The sequence below is a fragment of the Elephantulus edwardii genome, unplaced genomic scaffold, assembly GCF_000299155.1.
Source record: "Elephantulus edwardii isolate Elephantulus edwardi_28Jun2011 unplaced genomic scaffold, EleEdw1.0 scaffold00065, whole genome shotgun sequence".
Classification (NCBI taxonomy): domain Eukaryota; kingdom Metazoa; phylum Chordata; class Mammalia; order Macroscelidea; family Macroscelididae; genus Elephantulus; species Elephantulus edwardii.
Window position 1 is genome coordinate 10,031,161 of NW_006399815.1, and position 24,888 is coordinate 10,056,048.

At 37.6% G+C, this 24,888-nt stretch overlaps 1 protein-coding gene across 1 annotated transcript in view; it reads left to right on the top strand.

Moving 5' to 3' along the window:
• Positions 1-24,888, top strand: part of GXYLT1 (glucoside xylosyltransferase 1) — an 89,827-nt gene that overhangs the window by 48,915 nt on the left and 16,024 nt on the right. The window contains 1 exon segment of the mRNA XM_006888234.1: positions 3,461-3,712. Within this exon segment, the coding sequence (XP_006888296.1) occupies positions 3,461-3,712 (252 nt within the window).

Sequence of the window (24,888 nt, forward strand, 5' to 3'; positions counted from 1 at the left end):
ATTGATTCAGTGACTGGGGTAATCAGGATGGGTGTGTCAGAGGCAGTGCGGTTGGCACAGGATAGAGCAGGGTTTAGGACTGTTGTACATAGGGTCGCTATGAGTTGCAAACGGCACATAGCAACAACAGCAACAAACTGATAGTTTATGATAGACATAACGTTTAGGACATGTGAACTCAAAGGGAAAACAAGAGCCACTATTCAGTGGTGCTGTTCTTTAGTGGTGTTCTCTAGAATGGTATTCTTATTCATTTTAAGCATTAAAGTGTAATTGAGGGGGAAAAAAATTAACTTGTTTTGAGTTACTTCCACACTCAACTTTAAAGAACAGAGTCTTGATACCCAAGCCAAACCCACTGCTATCAGTTTAGTTCCACTTCATTGTGACCCTCCATCAGGTTTCTGAGGCTGTAAATCTTTATGAGAGAAGTCTGCCCATCTTTTTCCTGTGGAGCAGCTGGTAGATTTAAACTAAAGACCTTTGTTTATCAGCCCAACAAAACTTTGCCAGCAGAGCTCCTATAGTAGTTGATAGGTGCATTATAATATTTAAAAGAGATATTTAGTATTAGAACTACTTAATTTAAAAAATTCATAAGTTTCTGGGAAGCACATAATTTATGGGATGGAATCTTCAGTTTGTGTTATTATTAAGTGGATTAAAAATAGTTCTTAATAGGATGTTAGTAAGATTTAAACTTAAGTTATAATGTTGGGGGCTAAGTTAGCGTGGCCTGTGTTTTTGTTACTATTACCATCCAAAGAAGCACATGTATAAAAGATAATTAGAAGACAGCCAAAGACATTTTAGATACTTCATGTGTGCTTTTAATTCCTTTCGTTTTTATGTTGGGCTGTTGTGGTGTTATATTTATTTCATCAATATTTGAGTATGTAAAAATGACTGGAGCAGGCAGACTTCTTATTTTTACAGAAAAGTTTTTTCATGGAAGAGATGGACATTAAAACATGTAGCCACATCGACAGAAAGATAATAGTCTTGAACAGAAAACGTGAGGATAGGGTTATTTTTCTTTTTCTTTTTTTTTATTTGTTTTACCATATCATCTGTGCATATTCAAATGGAATTAAAATTCTAAATGTTTCTCCATGAAGCTTATTTAGTTGTCTACAGCACAGGAGGGGAAGACCCTCTATGAGATGGATTGATTCGGTGACTGGGGTAATCGGGATGGGTGTGTCAGAGGCGGTGCGGTTGGCGCAGGATAGAGCAGGGTTTAGAGCTGTTGTGCATAGGGTTGCTATGACTCGGAAACGACTCGACGGCACATAACAACAACAACAACAACAACACATACTTCACTGTTCATTATCTTTTTAACTATATTTAAGTAAAATGACTACTGCTTTGTTTTTCTGAATAATGCACTTTTTTAATTGAATTTCCCTTCAAAATAGTTGGATGCAGAGAATTCTGCCAACTCCTTCATTCTCTAAAAGGAACCATAGAAACATACTGACCTGGTTCTTTAACTTTGTGCCTGATCTGCATTTGACAGTGGCATTCACCACTGAACTTGGAAATTTATGCAGCATCTTCCCAATATGTTAAGAATACAATAATCTGTTAGTGAGGAATATGTCATGATTCTGAAGCAGAATGTTGATATTAAGTAGAAAAATATTATTAAATACAACTTCCTTCACTGCCCCTTTCATCCCCCTCAAAAGAGAGGTACTCAAGCATATGTATCTTACCATTGTAATTGAGATCCTTGAGCAAGTGGATCTTCTTGACTCAAGCTCTGCTATCAGATCAGATCTTTCCTGATCTGGTAAGAAAGCATCTGCTTATAAACTGAACAGGCAGCAGTGAATTCAGCCTAGATAGTTTACCATCTACTGTAGGAGGAGAGAGCAGCTTTAAGAGTAGCTGAATTAGGGTCACACCCTTATTATAGTCTTAACGGAAAAGCTTTAGGCTCATCTAATCATATTGTGATAATACAGTAAAGTTCAGGTTGCAAGAGTTGGGTTCCAGAGTTTGTGGATAAAGCAGTGATGAAAATTACCCTTGGAAATCTCTCTGGAAGGTACATGTTAGAGATTTAATATCTCTCAGGAGGTTTTCGGAAGTCTTTATTTGAGAGATCTGTGGCTGATGCTGTTGTTTGATAAATGAGCATCAGATGAAGTTTACTTTGGCTTAGGGAAAATGAGTGAAGAGTATACTTTTAAGTACTACAATTTTCTGGACATTAAATATATACTGAGAAATGTGTAGAAATTGTGTTAAAGTGAAGGAACGTGAGACAATGAGGTTCTCATCACATGTGGGTTAAGTGAGATGATTGAACAAAATCATCCCTTGATTTATGTCTCATCTTTGCTCTTGCTGAGTGCAACTGTTTTTGTGGGGTTTTTTGTTTGTTTGTTTTGTTCTTAATTTTTTTTGTTAGGTAGAAAGCATTGAGGAAGATCTCGTGGTATAGTCTGAAGTGAGCCGCGCTAATCTAAAAACTGCACTTTTCTGGTGATTCAAATCCACCAGCAGGCTCTAAGGAAGAAAGATATGCAATCTTGGCCTGTGTGATTTATAGCTCCCCGAAAATCCACTGGAAAGTAAGCTGTGAGCCAGCACTGATTTGACGGCAGTGCGTAAGCATGGGAGTAAGAACACATGTTACGGATCCAGCTGGCCTTGGTTCCATCTAGCTCTGTTGCTTACTAATTGTATAACTGGTTATACTCTGCACCTCAATTTTATCATCTCTGAAATAAGAATAATAGTGACCAGTGCATATGTTTGCTTTTAATATTGAGCTCCTGCTGTATGCTGAACAATATTCTAGGCCCATGGGCTCTAGCAGTTAAACAGTAGACAAAAATTGCCTTGAAATTCCTTACATTGTAATGGGAGACAACAGATAAAAGAGATGTATAAACATAATTAAATTGAAATAGTAGTAAAAACCAGGAAGAAAACAAAACATAGTCTACAGACTATTGGAATAAGAAGGGCTTAATTGGCTGAGCTTTTAATGATCAGCTTCTGGTTTTTGAGATGACACTTTGAGACAGAAATGATGTAAAGATTTATGGCTAGTAGTATCATGGGCTAAGGGGCCAGTTTTAGAAGATCTTAATTTGTATTAGTTTATATTGTTACTTCCCTTAGAAAATTAGCATTGAAAATATAAATTCACATTAATAATATTATTTACTATTCTGAAGAGACATCTCCTCTCTGGTCTTTGAATACCCATGTCTGTTCTCCTAATTGTTAGAACTACATATTTGTTCTTGATTTGTTTTTAAGCTTTTCTTCCCCTAAAAGTTTAGTCAAGATTATGTCTTTTTTTTAATGCTGTACTGTCTAATTGCAAAATAAGAAAAGTCACTTTAAACATTAAAACACATTTTTCTCTTCTTTTATAATTGAATTGTTCTCTGTTTAAATAAACTATAGCTAGTGATTGAAATATCTTTCTTCATAGTTAATCCTGAAAGAAGTTGACTCACTATTGTATGTCGACACTGATGTCCTTTTTTTACGACCCATTGATGATATTTGGTCTTTACTAAAGAAATTTAATTCCACTCAAATTGCTGCTATGGCACCAGAGCACGAAGAGCCTCGGATAGGATGGTATAATCGCTTTGCCAGACACCCATACTATGGTAAAACTGGAATAAATTCTGGAGTGATGCTAATGAACATGACTCGAATGAGAAGGAAGTATTTCAAGGTAAGTTGACTAATGTTTCTCTTTTCCCTTCTGTCATACTTGATTTCCAGGTAGGTTTTGTTTGATCAAAGACCAAATGAAAATACTTAAGAACTTTTTTTTTTTTTTAAAAAAAAATCTAGATTAACTAAAGAAAGTTATATTTTTATTCTGTTAGAAGGAAAATTCAGTAGACAGATGAAACCACATTGCATTAAAATAATGTAGTAAGTAGCAGAAATCATCTACCTAAATTGTCATTAGAAGCAATGTTCTTTAACCTTGTGATGCAACTATAATACTTGAAGCTATAAAGTATGATGTATACTGAGTGCAACACAGTGCTGATTAAGGAGATGGATTCTGGATCCTGGTTCAAACTTGAATACCTCAGTCCTTGTGTGGTAAGTTTTGAACATCTCTGAGCTTCAGTTTTCTCATTTCAAAAATGGAAACACTACCAATATGTCTTAAAAGGTTTTCATTTCTCATTTTTGGGCATGTTGCTAGAAGAGGTTATTCCTTAGAGAAGAACATCTTGCTTGGGAAAGTGGAGGGGCAGTGAAGGAGAGGAAGACCTTTGACCAGGTGGTTTGTTAGGGTGACTGGGACAATGAACGGGACTATTTCAGAGATTGTGAGGATGGCATGGAATAGGATAGTGTTCAGATCAGTTATTCACAGGTTGCTCTGAGTCTTGCTTGATTCATCAGCATCTTACCAACAACAACACATGAGTTACAACAATGTCTGACATGATAAATGTTGTTGACTGTTTGGTAATTTTGGTGCTATGGGAAGTTAACTTCTTAAGAAAGTAGCTTATAAACTTTTTTAAAAAAAAACCCAAAACACAACAACCTTAAATTTTAAAAGAATACTTCTCGTATAAAATCAGTGGCTATTTGAACTCCCAGGCTTTGCATTTTGAATCCATGACTACATTGTACAGTTTAACAGAGTTCCATGTGGACACATTGTAAGTGGTTAAGTTGCAAGTCACTGGTTCAAGCGTGTGTGAAGCTCTGCCATGTGGGCATTGATTAACTACTAGCCAATTAGTTAGCTTCTCAACTATAGTTCTAAATTGTAAAACAGAGAATAAATGGATTTATATCCTGTAGTTGTTGTTAAGTGCTGTCGAGTTGCAGGCGACTCATAGCCACTCTGTGAAGGAAAGTCCTCAACACTTGTGTGTCTTTCATCTTCTCTCCAGAGGTTGTTAAGATTAAATTAAATTTGTTTAAAATGTGTACCATATCACCTAGTTCAAAAGCAGTTTTAAAAAGAATAACTTCTGGAACATTCACTGTTGCTTTCCAAATAAGGATATAAACCTGTGTGTGCATGTGCTTTCTTGTTGTTTTTTTATGCTGTCCAATTGGTTCTAATTCATGGTAATCCCAAGAACAACACAACAAAGCCCTGTCTGATCCTGGGCCATCCTCAGAATCACTGCTATGCTTCTCACCATTATGGCAGCCATTGTGTCAGTCCAACTTGTTGCATATTTATTTTTTACTAACCCATGCACTATTCCTTTATATTTAGTTAGGAGGGTCAGTGAAAGAGAGGAAGCCTTTCATTAACATGGATTTATGCAGTGACTGCAGAAATGGCCTTAAGTGTGTAAGAGATGGTGATGATAGCACAGGATAGGAAAGGGGTCGAATCCATTCATAAGGTTGCTGAGTGGTACTCATCTCGACAGCACCTAACAACAGCATATTAAATACTGTAGGAGATGATGGACAGTCTTCTCCCATGTGATTTACAGCCTCTGGAAACCCACTGGAGGATCAACTGTGAGCCACTTCTGACTGGACAACACATAACACCAACAAATAAAATACTTAAGAATACTATGTTTTTGTGATAGGAAGTTATATATGTGTTTGTATATATTTATCAGATATTGTTCTTATGGTTTTTGATGAGACAGAATTTATAATATTTATTACTTCTTTCTAAAAGTCTTGGTTTAAATTTTTAGTTTGTTGAGAATTCCCCGCCCGATCTCTGATATAGGCAGTTGTACGGGCTTGTAGCCATCACCTCCTTATTGGACTTTTCAGTCTTAGAATCTGCATTCATTATTCTTCTATAGATCTAGTACATCTCATTTCTTTAGGTTTTCATTTCAGAACCATTCTAAAGTCTTTATTTCAGCTAACTTTTTCTCTAACAACTGGCTATGTAATGAAAACAAGGGCTGAATAAACAACTTCAGCCTTTGCTTGCTAGTGACGAGGTATTTTCAGTTACTAGCTTGTTTTTATATCCTGAATTTCTAAATTTCTTGTACCATAAGCTTTATGAAATGAAACAGTTGCAATAACGTGAGTTTCCTGAAATTGAAATGTGTTTTTAAGACTGTGCACAGTAATTTTTAACCAGAAGATGGTGCTGTAAGATTATCTGCTAAGGTATAATGTAGTTTCTCAATGAGTTTGCATTTGAAATTTATAGAATGATGAGTACTGTTACAGAGGATTTTAGAGATAAAATATAACATATCACCATTATTTGGGTTGGTTTTTTAAAACACAAATTTTAAATATGGCCATATAGTGGAAACATGCAATTATTATTTTTTTACTTTATTTTTACTTATCTAAATGTAATTTTAAAATCTTTTAACACTTTCTCCCTCTCTCCTTTTCTTTGTGTCTATGATATGTTCAGAGGCAGCTAGAAGTGTATATATATAGGGGTTGAAATAAATTCTAAAGCTGCAAACATTTTCTCTTGTAAATTAGTGAGTTTAATGAGAAAAACTATGAAAAGATTAATTGTATGACATCCCAATTTACAGTGAGATTTCATGGTTAAAACTATTCTATCAAAAGTCAGTTCTAACTTGAGTTGAATTCCCCCCCCCGCATTGTTCCTTCCCTTTTATTAAAATAGCTTTTATTAATTCAGTTTTTACTTGGCTTTGAGGTTTAGAAAAATTTTATCTGAGATTCAGAGCATCAGCAAATTACATACTACAACATTATACCTGGTGGTGGTGGTTGTTATGTGCCTTCAAGGCACCTGTGACTCATAGCAACCCTCTGTACAATAGCTCTGAACCCCCCTGCTCTATCGTAAGCCAGCCTTACTGTCTCTGACACACCTACCCCCATCTGGTATACACTGTTAAAGTGTCCGAAAGAAAATGATGCAGGTGCCTTTTCTCATAACTTGAATATGTTGTAAATTGTGGACTGCTTTTGTATTAATTTAGTAGGAATAATTTATTTACTCCACACCTACTATCCTTTTGGACTGCTAAGAAAACGAACAGGTTCATTCTGGAGAAGGTTAAACCAGGATGCTCCTTGGAGGCAAGGATTCAGAAGCTTTGTCTGATATACTTTGAACATGTTGCAAGGAGTGACCAGTCCTTGGAGAGGGACATCATGCTTGGAAGGATAAAGGGACAGTGCAGGAGAGGAAGACCCTCTATGAGGCAGATTGATTCCGTGATTGGGGTAATGGGAGTAGGTGTGTCGGAGACAGTGAAATTGGCATAGGATAGGGCAAAGCTTAGGGCTGTTGTACATAGGGTTGTAGTGAGTCACAGGCGCCTCCTCAACGGCACATAACAACAACTACTATTCTTTTATTACAAATAACCTTACTCCTGTCCAGTTGGAAAATACCCAGATTTATATTTTTTTATAACGTTGTTATATTTATTGTGGCTGAAATGTTTCTGTACAAAAACTGATTTTTTTTAAAAAAACCTGATATTTTTTTAAAAACCCCTTCTTGTAGATCTTTTTATTTCTGCTTAAATCTTGTTATTCCCACTTATTTTTAAGTTTATCTATCAAAAACAGTATTTCTCCCTCCTACTTTTTAAATGTAATTATTGACATAGATCTTGGATTTTAGATATTTAGGACTATAACTGAATTACTTGTATCATTTTCCAATCTATCTCATACTGTCCCAGTGTGTTATTTCTCTAGTATTCTTAGAACATGAAAGCCACACATTTGTCTTTTTAGTATAGAGATCATGTTGTTGTTGTTGTGTGCTGTCGAGTCTCTTGCGACTCATAGCGACCCTATGTACAACAGTCCTAAACCCTTCTTTGTCCTGTGCCAGTTGCACCGTCTCTGACACACTCACCCTGATTATCCCAGTCACTGAATCAATCCACCTCATAGAGGGTCTTCCCTTCCTGCACTGTCCCTCTATCCTCCTAAGCATGATGTCCCTCTCCAAGGACCTGTCTCTCCTCACAACATGTCCAAAGTATGTCATACGAAGCCTTAGAATCCTTGCCTCCAAGAAGCAGCTGATTTAACCTTCTCCAGGATGAACCTGTTTTCTTGGCAGTCCATGGTACATTCACTACTCTTCTCTAGCACCACAGCTGAAAGGCATCAATTCTCCTTCTATCCTCCCTAGTCATTGTTCAACTCTCTGATGCATAACAAGTGATTGCAAAGACCATGACCTGTATCGGGTGCACCTTAGTCTCCAGAGTGACACCATTGTTCTTCAGTACTTTGGAGAAGTCCCTAACAGCAAACTTTCCCATTGCAATAAGTCTTTTAATTTCCTGGCTGCTGGTGCCAAGAGTGTTGTAGCCAAGCAAACTAAAGCTGTGAGCAGTCGCAATCTCTTCGCCCTCCCTCCTGATGCTGCCAATTGGTCCAGTGGTGAGAATCTTTGTCTTCTTGATATTGAGCCTCAATCCATATTGAAGGCCGCAGTCCTTGACCGTCTGCAGCAAGCGCTTCGGGTCCTCCTCTGTTTCAGCAAGCAGGGTTGTGTCATCTGCATAATGCAAGTTGTTGATAGATCGTCCACCGATCTTGATGCCACACTTCTCATAGAGCCCAGCCTCCCGGATAATTTGTTCTGCATACAGGTTGAAAAGGTATGGAGACAGGACATATCCCTGTCGCACACGCTTCCCAGTTTTGAACCATACAGTGTTTCTTTGTTCTGGCGACTGCCTCTTGGTCCAAGCGTAGGTTTCTCATTAGCATGATCAAGTGTTCTGAGATTTCCATTCTCGGAGTCAACCACAGTTTGTTATGATCCACACAGTCAAACGCCTTTGCATAATCAATGAAACACAGATAAACATTCCTCTGCTACTCCTGATTTCAGCTAAGATCCATATAACATTAGCTACAATATCCCTAGTACCACGACCCCTTCTAAACCCAGCCTGGACTTGAGCAATTCTCTGCTGATGTGCTGTTCCATTCGTTTTTGGATAATCTTCAGCAGAATCTTGCTTGCATGTTTAAATTTTATTTTGTTCATTTCAAAATACAATGATTTGTTATTATAAATTTTTATTTTAACTTGAGTCTTAAGGAAGAAAACCCACTGAATACCTTAAACCATTGCTTTCAAGTGGGGTTCCACTCTTAGCTGACTCTCTGTTGAGTTTCTGAGGCTGTAAATCCTAAGTGGGAATACTGTTACAACCTTTTCTGTAGGTGAGGCATGGCCTTTGGGTTTGCAGCACAACTCTCCATGGATTATCCCACCAGAGCTCCATTTGATCTCTGAGATAGTGCCACTATTTCATTCTGCTCTCATATCCCATGGGCTGCCAGAAGAACAAATGGATATGTCCTAGAGAAGCTGCAGCCAGTATTCTTTACAGTTAAAGATGGTGAAGCTTTGTTTCTCATACTTTGGACATATTGTGATAAGGGGTTGTTCCAAGAAAAGGGGATATCATGTTTGGAAAGTTGGAGGGTCAGTGAAAGAGAGGAAGACCCTCCACAAATGGATCAACACAGTGACCACAAGAGTGGGCTCAAGTATGTTAGAGATGATGACATTGGCATAGGATAGGAGAGGGTTATTGTTTATAAGGTTTCTGTGAGTTACACACAACTCAGTGGCATAAAAGAGCAACAATAATTCTCATAGACCTAAGATCTAAAGGTTTGCCTTGCTATTATTAATAGTCCAGTTCAAACCTGGTATGTTAAATGTATTAAAAATAGTAATATTACTACTTTGGAGGCTTTTTAACCTTATAATATTAATTGTTGTTGTTGCTATGTACAGTTGAGTCAGAACTGATTCATAAACTGACCGTCCAGTGGGTTTTCAGAGGCAGTAAACTGTACAGGAGGAGATTGTCTGTCTTTCTTCTATGGAGTGGCTGGTGGCTTCTAACCTCTTGCCTTCAGGCTGGCAGCACCTTACCACTAAGCCACCAACAGATGATAGATGGTTGGTTAAACTATTACTTCGTTGTTTGCTTTATGATTATATTTACAGGATTGCAGTTCTCATGTTATTTCTTAATCTTTTTTATTAGTGAAAATGAATATAAATAATGCAGGGCATCTTAAGATTCTTCCATTCTATGTTTATGGTACCCTGCTCAGATTTTACTGGATATTGCTTTTTAATATCTTGCTGGTCTGTTTTTTCTATGTATTGTGAACAAGCCATATCTTTTGTACTGCTTTGTAATTCAGGATATTTATTATGGTGTCCAGTGTAAAGTAACAGCTCATTAGCTAGTTGCTAGCAAAGGGCAGGGTTTAGAAACCATGCTATTGATGACTTATTAAAAAATATTAAAAAAGAAAATACAGGAGGTGGGTATGATGGATTTTTTACATATTTGAAATGTGTGTAATGGGAATATTTTTGTTGCATTTTATCAGTATCAATGAACATCTTACCAAAAAGGGTAGAGATTTTCAAACTGTAAAAATCTTTGGAAATTGTTTAGTTCCTGATTTCTAAGATTACTAGAGCAGAGTTACTAGTTGCCTTTGGGTTGATTCTGCCTTACGGTGATCTCGCATATGTAGTAGCAGGCCTCTCTCCTGAGGAGGCTTTGGCTGGACTTGAACTTCTTTTTCAACTTCCTTTCTGTTAGTAGCCTGGTGTGTTAACCAGAGAGCCCTGTAAATTTTATATTGATGTATGACTATACATCATTACAGGCTGTTAATAATAATAATGAGTCTGTCCATTTTCAAAAGCAAACGTAGTTCTAAAAATTAAATGAACCAATCTTAATACATATTCCTTTTTATTATAGGCTTCCTAAAATTAGTCAGACAAAACTACATTTTTCTATTTTAAAAATTAGAAAAGCATATGCTTGTAGAAATCAAATGACCCATAATATGTAGAATAAAAACTAAGTCTGCCCTTTACACGTCTCTATCCTCAGTTCTATCCTTTTACCCCAAAGTAACCACTATAAAATTTTCTATATATTCTTTATATCCTTTTAAAATTAGTTTTGAAATTAATATATTAGCATAATAATTAAATGTAGCATTCTTTTACACATTTTAAGCTTACTCCTTTTTGCTGCCCTTGTTTTGTTAGTATATAAATTGGCATATTTTATATCTGTTAATACAATCGGCCACATTGTTGTTGCAATTCCAAATGCATGCAGTTTGAATCTACCAGCTCCATGGGAGGATGGACAGTCTCCTCCCATTCAATTTACTGTCTTGAAAACCACTGGAGGATCAGTTTTGAGTCAGTTACGACTTGATGGTACACAATAATAACAGCACTATTTTATTTAGGAAATTTTAGGTTACTTCTTATAAAACAAAACCCAAGAAATTCAGAGTGCCCAAAGTAACAATGCTGACAATTAGTAATTCTGTAATCTAAAAGCATTTGGAAAATTGATGATTGAATTTTATTGTTGTTATGTACTTATTTTTTTTTTTTTATTTTAATGAAAGTTTACAGAGACTTTGGATTTCCATTCATACATTGTTGTACACTTTCCTCCCTACCCACCCATCCTCTCAGTTTGTTTTTCTCCTTGAAGAGAAGGGGGAAAAAAAAATCTTACATTGTTACACAATCCTTCCACCACCACCCCTGGCCCCTAAGTTCACTTTACTATGAAACTCTTATTTTGGACTCTTGTCATGAAAATAATACCTAATCATATATTCCTTTTAAACAGTTCTCTCATCTGTTTCAATGCAATATACATTATTTATCCCGTCTTTTTTTAAGTTCCCAACAACCCTGATGTCAATCCCATTTTACAGCAGTGGAATTATACAGTTTGTGACTGAGATATTTCACTTAGCATAATGTCCTACAGAATCATACATTTTGTATACTATTTTGTGAATTCCTTGTTTTTCAAGGCAGCATAGTATTTGTTGATGGGCACTTGAGTTGTTACCAACTCTTTGCTATTGTGAACAAAGCTTCAGTAAACATGGGTATGCGTGTATTTGCTTGGGTGGCATTTATGGTTTCTTTAGGGTATATTCCCAGTAGTGGAATTGCTGGGTCAAAGGGTATTTCTATTTGCAACTTTTTGAGAAAGCACCATACAACCTTCCATGGTGGTTGCACTATTTTACACTTCCCCCAACAGTGAATAAGGGTTCCAGTTTCTCCCCAACATTGCCAGCATGTGTTGTTTGCTTCTCTGTTAAATTTTGCTATTGCTACTGGGATGAGATGATATATCTGTTTTGATTTGCATCTCTCTTAGAGCTAGGGATTTTGAGCACTTCTTCATTTGTTTGTTGACCATCTGAATGGCTTCCTTGGCGAAGTGTTTGTTGATATGCTGTGCCCATTTTGCAATTGTGTTGTTTACTTTTATCTTGTTGTAGTGCTGAAGTATTCTATAAATTCTAGATATAAGTCCCTTATCAGACATGTCATTAACCAATTTTTTTTTTCCCCAGTCTGTGCCTTCCCTATTTACCCTCTTGGAGAAGTTTTTGGATGTGCATACAGATTTTATTCTTATAAGGTCCCATTCATCTCTTTTATCCTCTCATGATTGTAGGCTTTTCAGGATGCTTGGAAGACAGTTCATGTTATGGATTAGGGCTTCTAGAGTTCTTCCAAGCTTTTCTCTAATGAAGTTTATAGTCCTTGATTTTAGTCTTAGGTCCTTGATCCACTTTGAGTTGTTTTTTGTGTATGGTGTGAGGTGTGGATCTTGCTTGAGTTTTCTACAGATAGTTTTCCAATATTGGCAATACCATTTGTTAAAAAGGCTGTCATTTATTTCCCCACTTAACTGATATCATCTCCTTGTCAAAAATCCATCGTCCATAAGTAGATGGGCTGATTTCTGGGTTCTCAATTCTAGTAGGATTTGAAATCAAGGAGTGACATGCCTGCTATGTTGTTTCTCTTTTTAAGGAATGCTTTGCTTATTTGAGGCCTCTTTCCAAATAAAATTGGAGATTGCATTTTCCATCTCATTAAAGAATGAAATTAGTATTTGTATTGGAGTTGCATTGAACATGTAAATTGCCTTTGGTAATATTGTCATTTTCACAATATTGAGTCTTCCTATCCATGAGCAAGGTATATTCTTCCATTGCTCCTGGTCTGTTTTTGTTTCTTGTAGTAATGTTTTGTAATTTTCTGTGAATACATCCTTTGTGCTTCTAGTTAGATTTGTTATTGTTGTTGTTGTTGTTATGTGCTGTCGAGTCGTTTGCGACTCATAGTGACCCTATGCACAACAGCCCTAAACCCTGCTCTATCCTGCGCCAACCGCACTGCCTCTGACACACGCATCCCGATTGCCCCAGTCACCGAATCAATCCATCTCATAGAGGGTCTTCCCCTCCTGCACTGTCCCTCCACCCTCCCAAGCATGATGTCCCTCTCCAAGGACCTGTACCTCCTGGCAACATGTCCAAAGTATGTCAGACGAAGCCCCAGAATCCTTGCCTCCAAGGAGTAGCTTGGTTTAATCCTCTCCAAGATGAATCTGTTTGTTTTCCTGGCAGTCAAGGGTACATTCAGTACCCTTCTCCAGCACCACAGCTCAAAAGCATCCACTCTCCTTCTGTCCTCCCTAGTCATTGTCCAACTCTCTGATGCATAACAAGCGATTGCAAATACCATGGCCTGTACCAGGCGCACCTTAGTCTCCAGAGAGACACTGTTGCTCCTCAGTACTTTAGAGAGTTCCCTAACAGCAGACTTTCCCATCGCGATACACTTTTTGATTTCCTGACTGCTGGTGCCAAGAGTGTTGACTGTGGAGCCGAGCAAACTGAAGCTGTGAACAATCTCAATCTCTTCGTCATCGATCCTGATGCTGCCAATTGGTCCAGTGGTGAGAATCTTTGTCTTCTTGACATTGAGCCTCAGTCTATACTGAAGGCTGCAGTCCTTGACCCTTCGCAGCAAGTGCATGAGGTCCTCCTCAGTTTCAGCGAGCAGGGTTGTGTCATCTGCATACCGCAGATTGTTAATACATCTTCCACCAATCCTGATGTCACAATTCTCCTCATAGAGCCCAGCCTCTCGGATAATCTGCTCTGCATACATGTTGAAAAGGTATGGAGACAGGATGCATCCCTGGCGTACACCCTTCCCAATTTTGAACCATGCAGTGTTACCCTGCTCTGTTCTGACTACTGCCTCTTGGTCCAAGTATAGGTTTCGTATTAGCACAATTAAATGTTCTGGGATTCCCATTCTTCTCAGAGTCAGCCACAGTTTGTTATGATCCACACAGTCAAATGCCTTTGCATAATCAATGAAGCACAGATAGACATTCTTCTTGTATTCTCTGCTTTCAGCCAAGATCCATCTAACATCAGCAACAATATCCCTAGTACCACGACCCCTTCTAAACCCAGCCTGGACTTCCGGCAGTTCTCTGCTGATGTGCTGTTCTAATCGTTTTTGGATAATCTACTCCCAAGTATTTAATCTTGTGGTTAGCTATTGTGAAGAGTACTTTCTTAGCTCCTGTTCTGTATTCTCTTTGTCACTGTAGAGAAATCCAATTGATTTTTATATGTTGATCTAGTATACTCCCACTATGCTGTACTGGTCAACTATGTCCAGTAGTTTTATACTGAGTCTTAGGGTTTTCTAAGTATAGTATCATATTATCTGCATAGAGAGAAAATTTTACCTCGTCAATTTGGATACCTCTTATTTCCTTTTCTTCCCTTATTGCTATTGCTAAGACTTCTAATACAGTATTGAATAAGAGAGGTGATAGTGGGTATCTTTGTCTAATTCCTGTTCTCAAAGGGAATTCCTTTAATCTCTCTACATTGAGAACAATGTTGGCTCTTGGGTTTACACATATACTTTTTATTATGTTGAGGAAGTTCCCTTCTAATTCTATTTTGTTAAGTGTTTTAATCAGGAAAGTGTGTTTGATTTTGTCAAAGGCCTTTTCTGCATCGATAGGATCATGTGGTTCTTGTTCTTTGCTTTGTTAATGTGATGAATTACACTGAGTGATTTTCTTATGTTGAACCATCCTTGCATACCTGTTATGAATTCCACTTGATCATGGTAAATTATTTTTTTATGTATTGTTGGATTCTATTGGTGAAGATTTTCTTCATGATTTTTGCATCTATGTTCATGAGAGATACTGGCCTATAGTTTTCTGTTTTGGTGGTGTCTTTACCTGGCTTTGGTATCAAGGATATGTTTGCTTTATAGAATGAGTCTGGGAGAATTCCATCTTTTTTCTGTTTTCTGAAATAGTTTATGTAGAATTAGTGGTGGTTCTTTTCTGAATGTTTGATAAAATTCACTTGTAAAACCATCTGCTCCAGGGTTTTATTTGTTCATTTCCTCTAGGTTTTCATATTTGTTTGAATTTAGTGTTTTTATAATATTCCATTGTTAGTCTTTTTATTTTACTTGGTTCTGTTGTGATGTTGCCCGTTTCATCTTTTATTCGGATTATTGTCTTTTCCTTTGTTAGTTTTGCTAGTGGTTTGTCGATTTTACTGCCCTTTTCCAAGAACCAACTCCAAGTTTGTTTGTTTTTATTTTTTCTTATTTTTTTTCAACTCCACGTTTTGTTAATGGTTTCAGTTCTTTTCTGCTTTCTGTGTTATTTATTTTTGCCCTAATTTTTGTAATTTCCATTTTTTTTAGAGATTGTCAGGTTTTCTTGCTCTTCTTTTTCCAGTTTGTTGGAGATGTTGAGTAAGAGAGTCAGTGGTAATTTTTTTCTTGCCTTTTGATGTATTTGCTTATTGCTGTAAATTGACTTCTATTTTTCTTTTTTTAAAATTTATTATTAATTTCAATGAATATTTATAGAGACTTTGGATTTCCATTAATTCATTGTTGCACTTTTCTCCCCTCCCAGTCCTTCTCCCTAGTACACTACCCTCTTGGAAAAGTAAAATTCTTTAGTTGTTTTACAGTCCCTCCCCCGAGGTCCACTCCACTATACAGCCTTCATTCTGGACACCTGTCATGACAAAAATCCCCAGTAATTTTCCCTCTTAAACAGTTTTCTCCCTCATCTGTTTCAGTGCAGTATACATTATTGAACCCATCATTCTCAGTATCCCCCCAGCCCCGAGGTCAGTCCTGTTTTACAACAGTGGCACCCTGCAGTATTTGTCCTTTTGTGACTAAGATACTTCACTGAGCATAATGTCCTCCAGGGTCACCCATTTTTAATAATATTGTATGAGTTCCTTATTTTTCAATACAGCATAGTATTCCATTGTGTGAATATACCACAGCTTCTCTATCCATTCGTTTGTTGATGGGCACTTCGGTTGTTTCCAACTCCTTGCTATTGTGAACAAAGCTGTGATAAACATGGGTGTGCATATATCTGCTTAGATGTCAGTTATGGTCTCTCTGGGATATATTCCCAGTAGTGGAATTGCTGGGTCGAATGGTATCTCTATTTGCATCTTTGTAAATTGACTTCTGATTATTGCTTTGGCTGTTTCCCAGGGGTTTTAATAAGTGGTGTTTTCATTGTCATTTGTTTCAAGAAACTTTTTAGTTTCATTTTTTATTTCTTTTAGTACCCACTCATGTTCAAACAAGGTGTTGTTCACCTTCCAAATGTATGGGATTTTTCTCCTTTATCCTCTTGTTATTAATTTCTAATTTTGTGGCATTATGGTCTGAAAAGATGGTTTGTATTATTTCTGCATTTTTTAATTCATTGATTCTTGCCTTGTGGCCCAAGAGGTGATCTCTTCTGAAGAATGTTCCACGCACATTGGAGAAGAAGGTATACTGTAGGTTTTTTGAGTTTATTAGCCTATAAATATCTGTGAGACCGAATTGGTTTACCAGGTGGTTTAATTCTTCAGCTTGTTGAGTTACTTTCTGGTAGTTCTATTTTCTTGAGAGTGGTGTATTAAAGTCTCCAAGTACTATCGTAGTGTTGTGTATTTCCTTTTTCAGTTTTGTCAATGTTTGTTTTATGTATTTTGCAAGTCTTTCATTTGGTGTATAGATATTTATTATTGTTATGTTCTCTTGGCCTATTGACCATTTAAGCATTATGTAGTGACCTTCCTTGTCCTTTGTGATGGTTTTTGCTTTGAAATTTATTTTATCAGAGATTAATATTGCTACTCCTGCTTTGTTCTGGTTGCCATTTGTTTGGTATATTTTTTTTCCCACCCTTTTATTTTTAGTCTTCCTTTATCTTCACTTTTCAGGTGTGTCCCTTGTAGATAGCATAGTGATGGATTTTGTTTTTTATCCAGTCTGCTATTTTTCTCTTCAGTGGTGCACTTAAACCATTCACATTCAGTGTGATTATTGAGAGGCACATTTTTATTGCTATCATTATTTTGAGTTCTTTTTGAGTTCTTTTGGGTGCTGTTGCTAGTTACTTTGGTCCATCCTGCTTTCTGTGGCACCGCTGTAACTGAGTGAGTCTCAGTGTTTCCTGCAACGCTGGCCTTGTTTGCAAACTCCCTTAGATTCTGTTTTTTCTGGGGATATCTTGATCTTTTCTTCATATTTGATGGATAGTTTTGCTGGGTACAGTATTATTGGTTGACAGTTGTGTTCTTTAAGTGTTAGATATATGTCATTCCTCTGTCTTCTTGCTCGCATGGTTTCTGCTTAGAAATTGACAAGTTAGTCTTATTTGCCTCCGTTATAGTTTACTCTTTCTTTCTCCCTTACTGCTTTCAGAATTTTCTACTTATCTTTGGTTCTGGCAAATTTGACTAGGATATGCCTTGGTGTTTTGGGGGTCTATTCTATGGTGTTCTCTCAGCTTCTTGAATATATATTCTCTAGTTCTGCATTGTGACTTGGAAGTTTTCATCATTCTTCCACAACTTTTTCAGTGCCTTTACTTGCTTCTTCTTGTTCTGGGATTCTGATGATGACTGTGCTAGGTTCCTGCACTATGGATGCAACTTCTCTAAGACAAGCCTGTTTGTTCTTTTGGCAGTTCATAAGATCTTCAGCACTCTTCTCCATTGTCTTGCTCTGAGATGCATTGCAAGTGACTGAAGAGACGATGGCATGAATCAGGCACAAGTTAGTCCTCACACTGACATAATTGCTCCTGATTGCTCCTTCGGAGCAATTTGGAGTTCACTGACAGTAGACTTGTCCAGTGCAGTATGTATTCTTATCTCATGACTGCTGGTACCATGTGTTTTGATAATAGATCCAAGTCATTGATATTCTTTTCTCCATCTATCATGATGTTGTCTTTTCGTCCAGTGAGAATTTTTGTTTTCTTGACATTGAGATGCAAATGATGTTGAGATCCATATTGAAGGGGGCAGTGCTTAACCTTTGGCAGCAAGTGCTTCAAGTCCTCCTCAACTTTCAGCAAGCAAGGTTGTATCATCTCTTTAACAAAGATTAATCATGAGGCTTCCTCCAATCCTGATGCCACATTTGTCTTTTAGAGTCCAGCTTTTCTAATTATTTGATCAGCATACAGATAAAATAGATAATGGAGACAGGATACAACCATGACACACACCTTTCCTGATTTTAAATCATATAGTGTTCTTTTACTCTGTTTGCACAACTGTTTCTTGGTCTAGGTATAGGTTTCCCATGAGCACAATTAAGTGTTCTGAAATTCCCATTCTTCTGAATGTTAGCCATAATTTGTTATAATTCACACAATGAAATGACTTTACATAGTCAGTAAAGCATAAAAAGGCATTCTTCTGGTATTCTTTGCTTTCAGTCAGAGTCCATTTGATATCAGCAATGATATCCTTGGGGCCATCGCCTCTTCTAAATCCAGCTTGAACATTTGGCACTTATCTGTCATTGTACTTTCCTAGCTGTGTTTGAATGATCTTTAGTGTTTTGCTTGTGTGTGATAGTAGTGATACTGTTTGATAATTTTCACTTTCTGTCTGATCACCATTCTTGGGAGTAGGAACAAACTTGGATTTTAGTAGTTGAAAATAATTTTGCCTATTTACAACCCATTTCTTTTATCTTTATGTGAATAGTTTTCTGTATCTTTTGTACGTATCTCTATTTGGATCTTTTTCTGTGGCTTATTGACTTAAAATCTATACCTCTTTTTAAACTAATTTATCTTCTGTTGGTTGTTTTGAAATTTCTAGATTAAATAATAGCACATACTATCAGTGTAATTGCTTCTTGTCCAGCATTTTTTAGTAGTAGTTTCCTTTAATTTTTTTTTTTTTAAATTTTCCCCTATGATAACCTTGGCTGAACCTTATAATTTGATCTTTCGTAGAATTTTGTTTAAATAGATATATATTTTGAAGACTTAAACATAATATTGTATAAGGGCTTTTCTTGTTCCCTGTGTTAATGTATTCCTGGTCTTTGTGTGAAATTTAAATTACCTTTTAGATCCTAGCAGGATTTATTTAGCATTCTTTATTGCTTCCTTCAAAGAGTTATTCTCCAGCAAAGCCTTTTCTTAGTCTTTAAGTACACCTTTGTTTAAGCAACTCTGGCAGTGCAGTGGTTATGTCCTCTGCTGCTAACTGAAATGATTGGTGGTTCAGACTCACCAGCTGCTTTCTTGGGTAACATGTATGTGTCTGCTTCCATCAAGATCGTAGCCTTGGAAAGCATAGGGCTTAGACTCCTAATTGGGTTGTTGTGAATTCAGATTAACTCTGTGACTTAGAGCAATAACAGTTTCAGAGTGCTGTTATTTCCCCAATTTTATTTGTTTTCTTTTTTTCTGAAATTGGAACTGACTCCATAGCACCTAGTAATAACAACATAGTGTAGACTCTGTTCTTGCACGTAAGGATAATACAGTTAAGTTGTTTTTGAATGCTGATGAGTCAGTCTCTACTTATTGTGGCCCCCATGACAGACTAGAACTGCCCCATACCTAGAGTTTTCTAGGAGGGTAAGTGTGTCAGAGACAGAGAGCTTGGCTCAGGATAGAGCAGGGTTCAGAGCTATTGTGCATAGGGTTATTATGAGTTGTAGTCGACTTGATGACACACAACAACAACTACATTTTTTATGAGAGCAGATTGCCAGATCTTTCTCTTTAGGAACCACTGGATGTGTCCAAGGTGCCAACCTTTCTTTATGGTTAATGAATTCCTGGTAGGGAGTTGTGAGTACTTAGTCTTTCCAGATGTTTAGGGCCAGATGCTGTATATCTTGAAAATGGCAGCAAAGGTGGCCTTGGTGATGCTGCCCGGAGTGTCAGTGCAACTCCTGTTTAGGAGAGGTGTTGTTAAGTTATCATCCAGTCGAGTACAGCTCATAGTAACACTGTGAATGACAGATTTTCACACTGTCCTATCCTATGCCATCCTTACTACTTGGACTTGTCGCAGACACTGTATCAGTCCATCAGGTTGAAGGTCTTCCTCTCTTTCACTGACCCTTCACCTTTCCAAGGAATAGCTTCTCCTAACAACATGATGTTCTCCTATTGTCTCAGTGGTGGTCGCGTCTTGGTGGCAGTCAGGCAAGGGAAGTTTCTAGGGTCCTTTTTGTTGTGTGTTACTGTTCTTTTTCTCCCTCAAAAGTGGTGGCCTTGAGCCTTACACTGAGGGTGAAGGTGGAAGCCTGCTTGAGAGTGTGACTTTAAAATCCTATAGGGCCCTCAGGCCAAATATATTAATTTTAGAAGAATGTTCTTTTAAAGACACAGCAATCATTTGTCTATTTGCTGTACTGAACAGCTTGGAGTTGCTGTGATGCTGAACACTATTTCATAGTAGTGGCAAATACCATAATGGTTACCCATTATGTACAGTGGTTGGATAAGCTTCCTGATTGATTTATGTTGGGAAGCAGGAGCGGCATCCACATCCTAAACTAGATGCCTCTGGAAACTCTACAAACTCTCTTATATGTACAGAAATGATGTTAATTATAGAATAGAGTTCAGGTCTTTTGTGCAAAGCTTACTCTGAGTCATATTCGACACGACGACACTTAACCACTGCTAAATAAGACTAGTGCTGTTACATCTGGAGGAACATTCTTCCACTTTGCACATTTTTCTTTGCCAATGTGCTCTGTATGGTAACCTGGGTTTGCTATGATGTTGAAATTTGTGTCATGGGGATATCAAATACCATAATGATTTCCCATTGTGGACAGTGTTTGATGGAACACCCAGTTGTAAAAGAGGTTTGGAAGCAGGAGTGGCATCCACTTCCTAAACCACATGCCTCTGGAAACTCTATGAACTTGGAGAAACAATGATAGCTAAGGAAAAGCATTAGGTCTTTTGTTCAGAGTCACTATGAATTGACCTTGACTGGATGGCAATCAACAACAACAACATGGTCAGAGTATGAGACATACCTTACCATCTTTGCTTCCACAGAGCACTCTGGTTGCACTTTTCTCCAGAACATACTTGTTTGTTCTTTTGGAAGTCCATGGAATATTCAGCACTGTTGTTGTGTGCTGTCAAGTCAACTGTGACTAATAGCATCCCTGTGAACAGTGGTTCTGAACCTTACCCTATTCTGAGCCAAACTCACCATCTCCAACCTCCTAATCCTATTGCCACAGACATAGTGTCAGTCCATCTCATTGAGTCTTCCTCTCTCTTGCTCACTCTCTACTCTTCCAGGCAGAATGTCTTTCTCTAAGAACTCATTCCTCCTGGCTGCATGTCTAAAGTATGGGAGAGGGAATTAAAACTCCTTGCCTCCACAGAGCAACTCGATTTCACCAGCTCCAGGACAGATCGGTTCTCTTGGTAGTCCATGGTATATTTAGTACTCCTCTGCAGCACCTCAACTCAAAGACATCGATGATTCTTCTGTCATCCTTATTAATTTTCTCTCAGATGCATAGCAAGCAGTTGAGAATATCATGATCTGAGTCAGGTGCACTTTGGTCTGTAGACTGACATTGTTGCAGCCCTAATAGTCATCAATACTAGCCATCCCCAACAACTTCTTGGGAACAAGGACCAATGGCTTTACCTTTTCTTTTTTAAAAGATTGTTGTTAAGTGCAATCAAACTGCCTACAACTCATGTGAATAGCACCTCATGTACAATAGCTCTGAACCCTGCCATATCCTGAGCCAGTCTCACTGTCTCTGACACACCTGCCCCCATAACCCCAGTTACTTTTTCAGTGTGTCTGTCTCATCCAGGGCCTTCCTCTTCTGTGCTGTCTGTTGTCCCTCAACCCTTCCAAGTCCTCTCCAAAGACTGGCCCCTCCTGGCCACATGCTCAAACTATGTGAGAAAGAGCTTCGAAATCCTTGCCTCCAAGGAGTAATTTGGTTTCACCCTTTCCAGGACAGACATGTTTGTTTCTTGGTGGTCTATAGTATGTTCAGTACTCTTCTCCAGCACCACAACTCAAAGACATCAATTCTTCTTCTGTCATCCTTAGTGTCCAGCTCTCTGATACAGAGCAAGTAATTGTGAAGATTGTGACCTGGATCAGGTGCACCTTAGTCTCTAGACTGACATTGTTGTTCTTCAATACTCTGGAGAGGTCCCTGACTGTATTTTTCTAGTGCAGTCAATTTTTTTATTTCCTGGAGGCTGGTGCAAAGAATATTGACTGTGGAACTGAGCAAGCTGAAACTGTTAACAATATTAATCTCTTCTCCATCTATCATGGTGCTGCCAATTGGCCCAATGATGAGAATCTTTGTTTTCTTGATGTTGAACCTCAATATATATTGAAGAGTACAGTCCTTGACCTTCTGCAGCAAACACTTCAGGTCATCCTCAGTTTTGGAAAGAAAGAATGCATTGTCTGTATAATGCAGATTGTTGATGAGTTTTCTTCCAGTCCTGATGCCACATTCCTCCTCATAAAGTCTGGCCTTTCAAAATGATCTTTTTCACATATAGATTGAAGAGGTAAGGAGAAAGGACACACCTTGACTTTTCTGATTTTGAACCGTGCACTGTTTCCTTGGTGTGTTCCAATGACTGCTTCCTGGTCCAAGTATAGATTTCATATGAGCGTAAGTAAATGTTCTGAGATTCCCATTCTTCTCAAGATCCGCCACAATTTATTGTGATCCACACAGTGAAATGCCTTTGCGTAGTCACTGAAACACGGATAGACATTTCTTTGGTACTCTGCTTTCAGCCAAATCCATCTGACATTGGCTACCATGTCCCTAGTTCCACGGTCTCTTTTAAACCAGCTTGCATTTTGCCAGTTCTCTGTCCATGTACTGTTCCAGTTATTTGAAAGGATAGATTGTTTATAGCCTCATAGTGATTATCACAGTATCACAGAATACATTAATTTATAGTAATGGTTTTCAAATTGTGGGGAAGGATCAGTGTTGTTTTTAATTTCCAACCTATCATGAATCAGTATTGTTTTAAAACATGAAATTGCTAGAAAAGAGATTAAGCATACATAAAGTTACTCTGTTAAATGACTTTAGAAGTTTCTAAATCCTCACAATTTCCATACTTGATTTTGTGAAAGCTGATAAAAAATTCATGGATAGGCATGCTCTGGGAAGCACTAAATAGCACTGGTTTATTGTCTGGGTAGTTTAATGCATCAAACAAACCTAAAAGGCTATAATATATTCAGTTCTTCCTCTACTCGTCCCAGATTTGCATTGATCCAGAGAGTACTTGGCTTTATGTTTTTAAATAAAAGCTGTGAGCATCTCCTTAGATGCTGAAAGGTTACCTGAAAAAATTCAGTTCATTTTTTATTATGGAAGAAGCACACATACAAATCGGTGGATCGTTAATTAATACAACATGTCTCTTCAGCGCAGATGGTGATACTGTGCTTAAGGGGAAATAGTACACACAGTAAAATTAAAATCAAGACAAGGATATCTTTTGGTGTAACTATTATATAATATTGTTATGGTTCTTAGCATGGAAGGATAAAACAAAACATCTCTCCGCCCTCCAGTCAATTCCTACTCAAGACCCTGTAGGGTAGAGTGGGAACAGATTACCACATCTTCTTCCTGTAGTGTATTGATCTTGGATAGGAAGAGATAAAGCTATCATTTTCTGTGATTGACATATCTGTATACCTGGAAATTTCATAAGAACTTGTTTAGAACCTCTATAAACAGTAGTGCTAATGTAAATAAAAAAGATATTAAACTGGCACTTACTACTTAGGAGCCAAACCAGTTTGTCAGATGACTAATCCCCAGAGTTCCTTTTGTTGTAGGATTGCATGCCATCTTGGGAAAGGAAAAAAAAGTGTTGATCTGCAAATTCAGTAGGTAATGGACATCCTAATATATGGTATTTGTCTAGCAAAGTTGTAATTCTCCTTGCGAAATTTAGAATCTTCAAGATGATCTTGAAATTTCTCTCCTTTCAACTTTGTATGATTGGCAGTGGGAGAGCTGGATCCTTTGGCAACCTACATTCTTTCCAGCCATGCCCAGCCCTACCACCCCTTTGTCTGGGGTCATTAAACTTTATGAGATGAAGTAATTTTCCTCAACAGATTTGTTGTGATGTGACATTCATAGTTCCTCTTTAAAAGTTCACTTTCAGTTTCAAATGTATAAACTACAGCCCTTTAGAAAATGTCATGGAAGACCAGAGTTTAATATTAACAAAATAGAGACTTGTTTACCTGTAAACAAACTTGAAAGAAATGGGAAAGATATATATGGGAAAAAAAATCTTTAAAATATTAATGATTTGATATACGAAGTCTTAACCAAGAAGAAAGGCAATCCAGGGTTTTGGCAAAAAATTACAACATCATAAAAATACTGATTCTCCAGAAGAATGGTATACTATGAACCGACAGAATTCATTTCTCCTTTTGCATGCCTTATTTCCCCTCTTTTCTCTCTTATTCAGTCATTATTGCTATCTAGTTGGAACTGGCTTATGGCTGACTCTTCTGTGGATTTTCTTCTTTTGTGATTGCTTGGGAGGAGATTACCTGCTTTTCTTCTGCAGAGAGCCTCTGGTGTATTGGAACTACCAGAATGGAGCTGCTGCTTTTCAGTTAGCAATGCAGTGCCCCAGGGACAGTGCCACCTTTACAACTTTAAAAAAT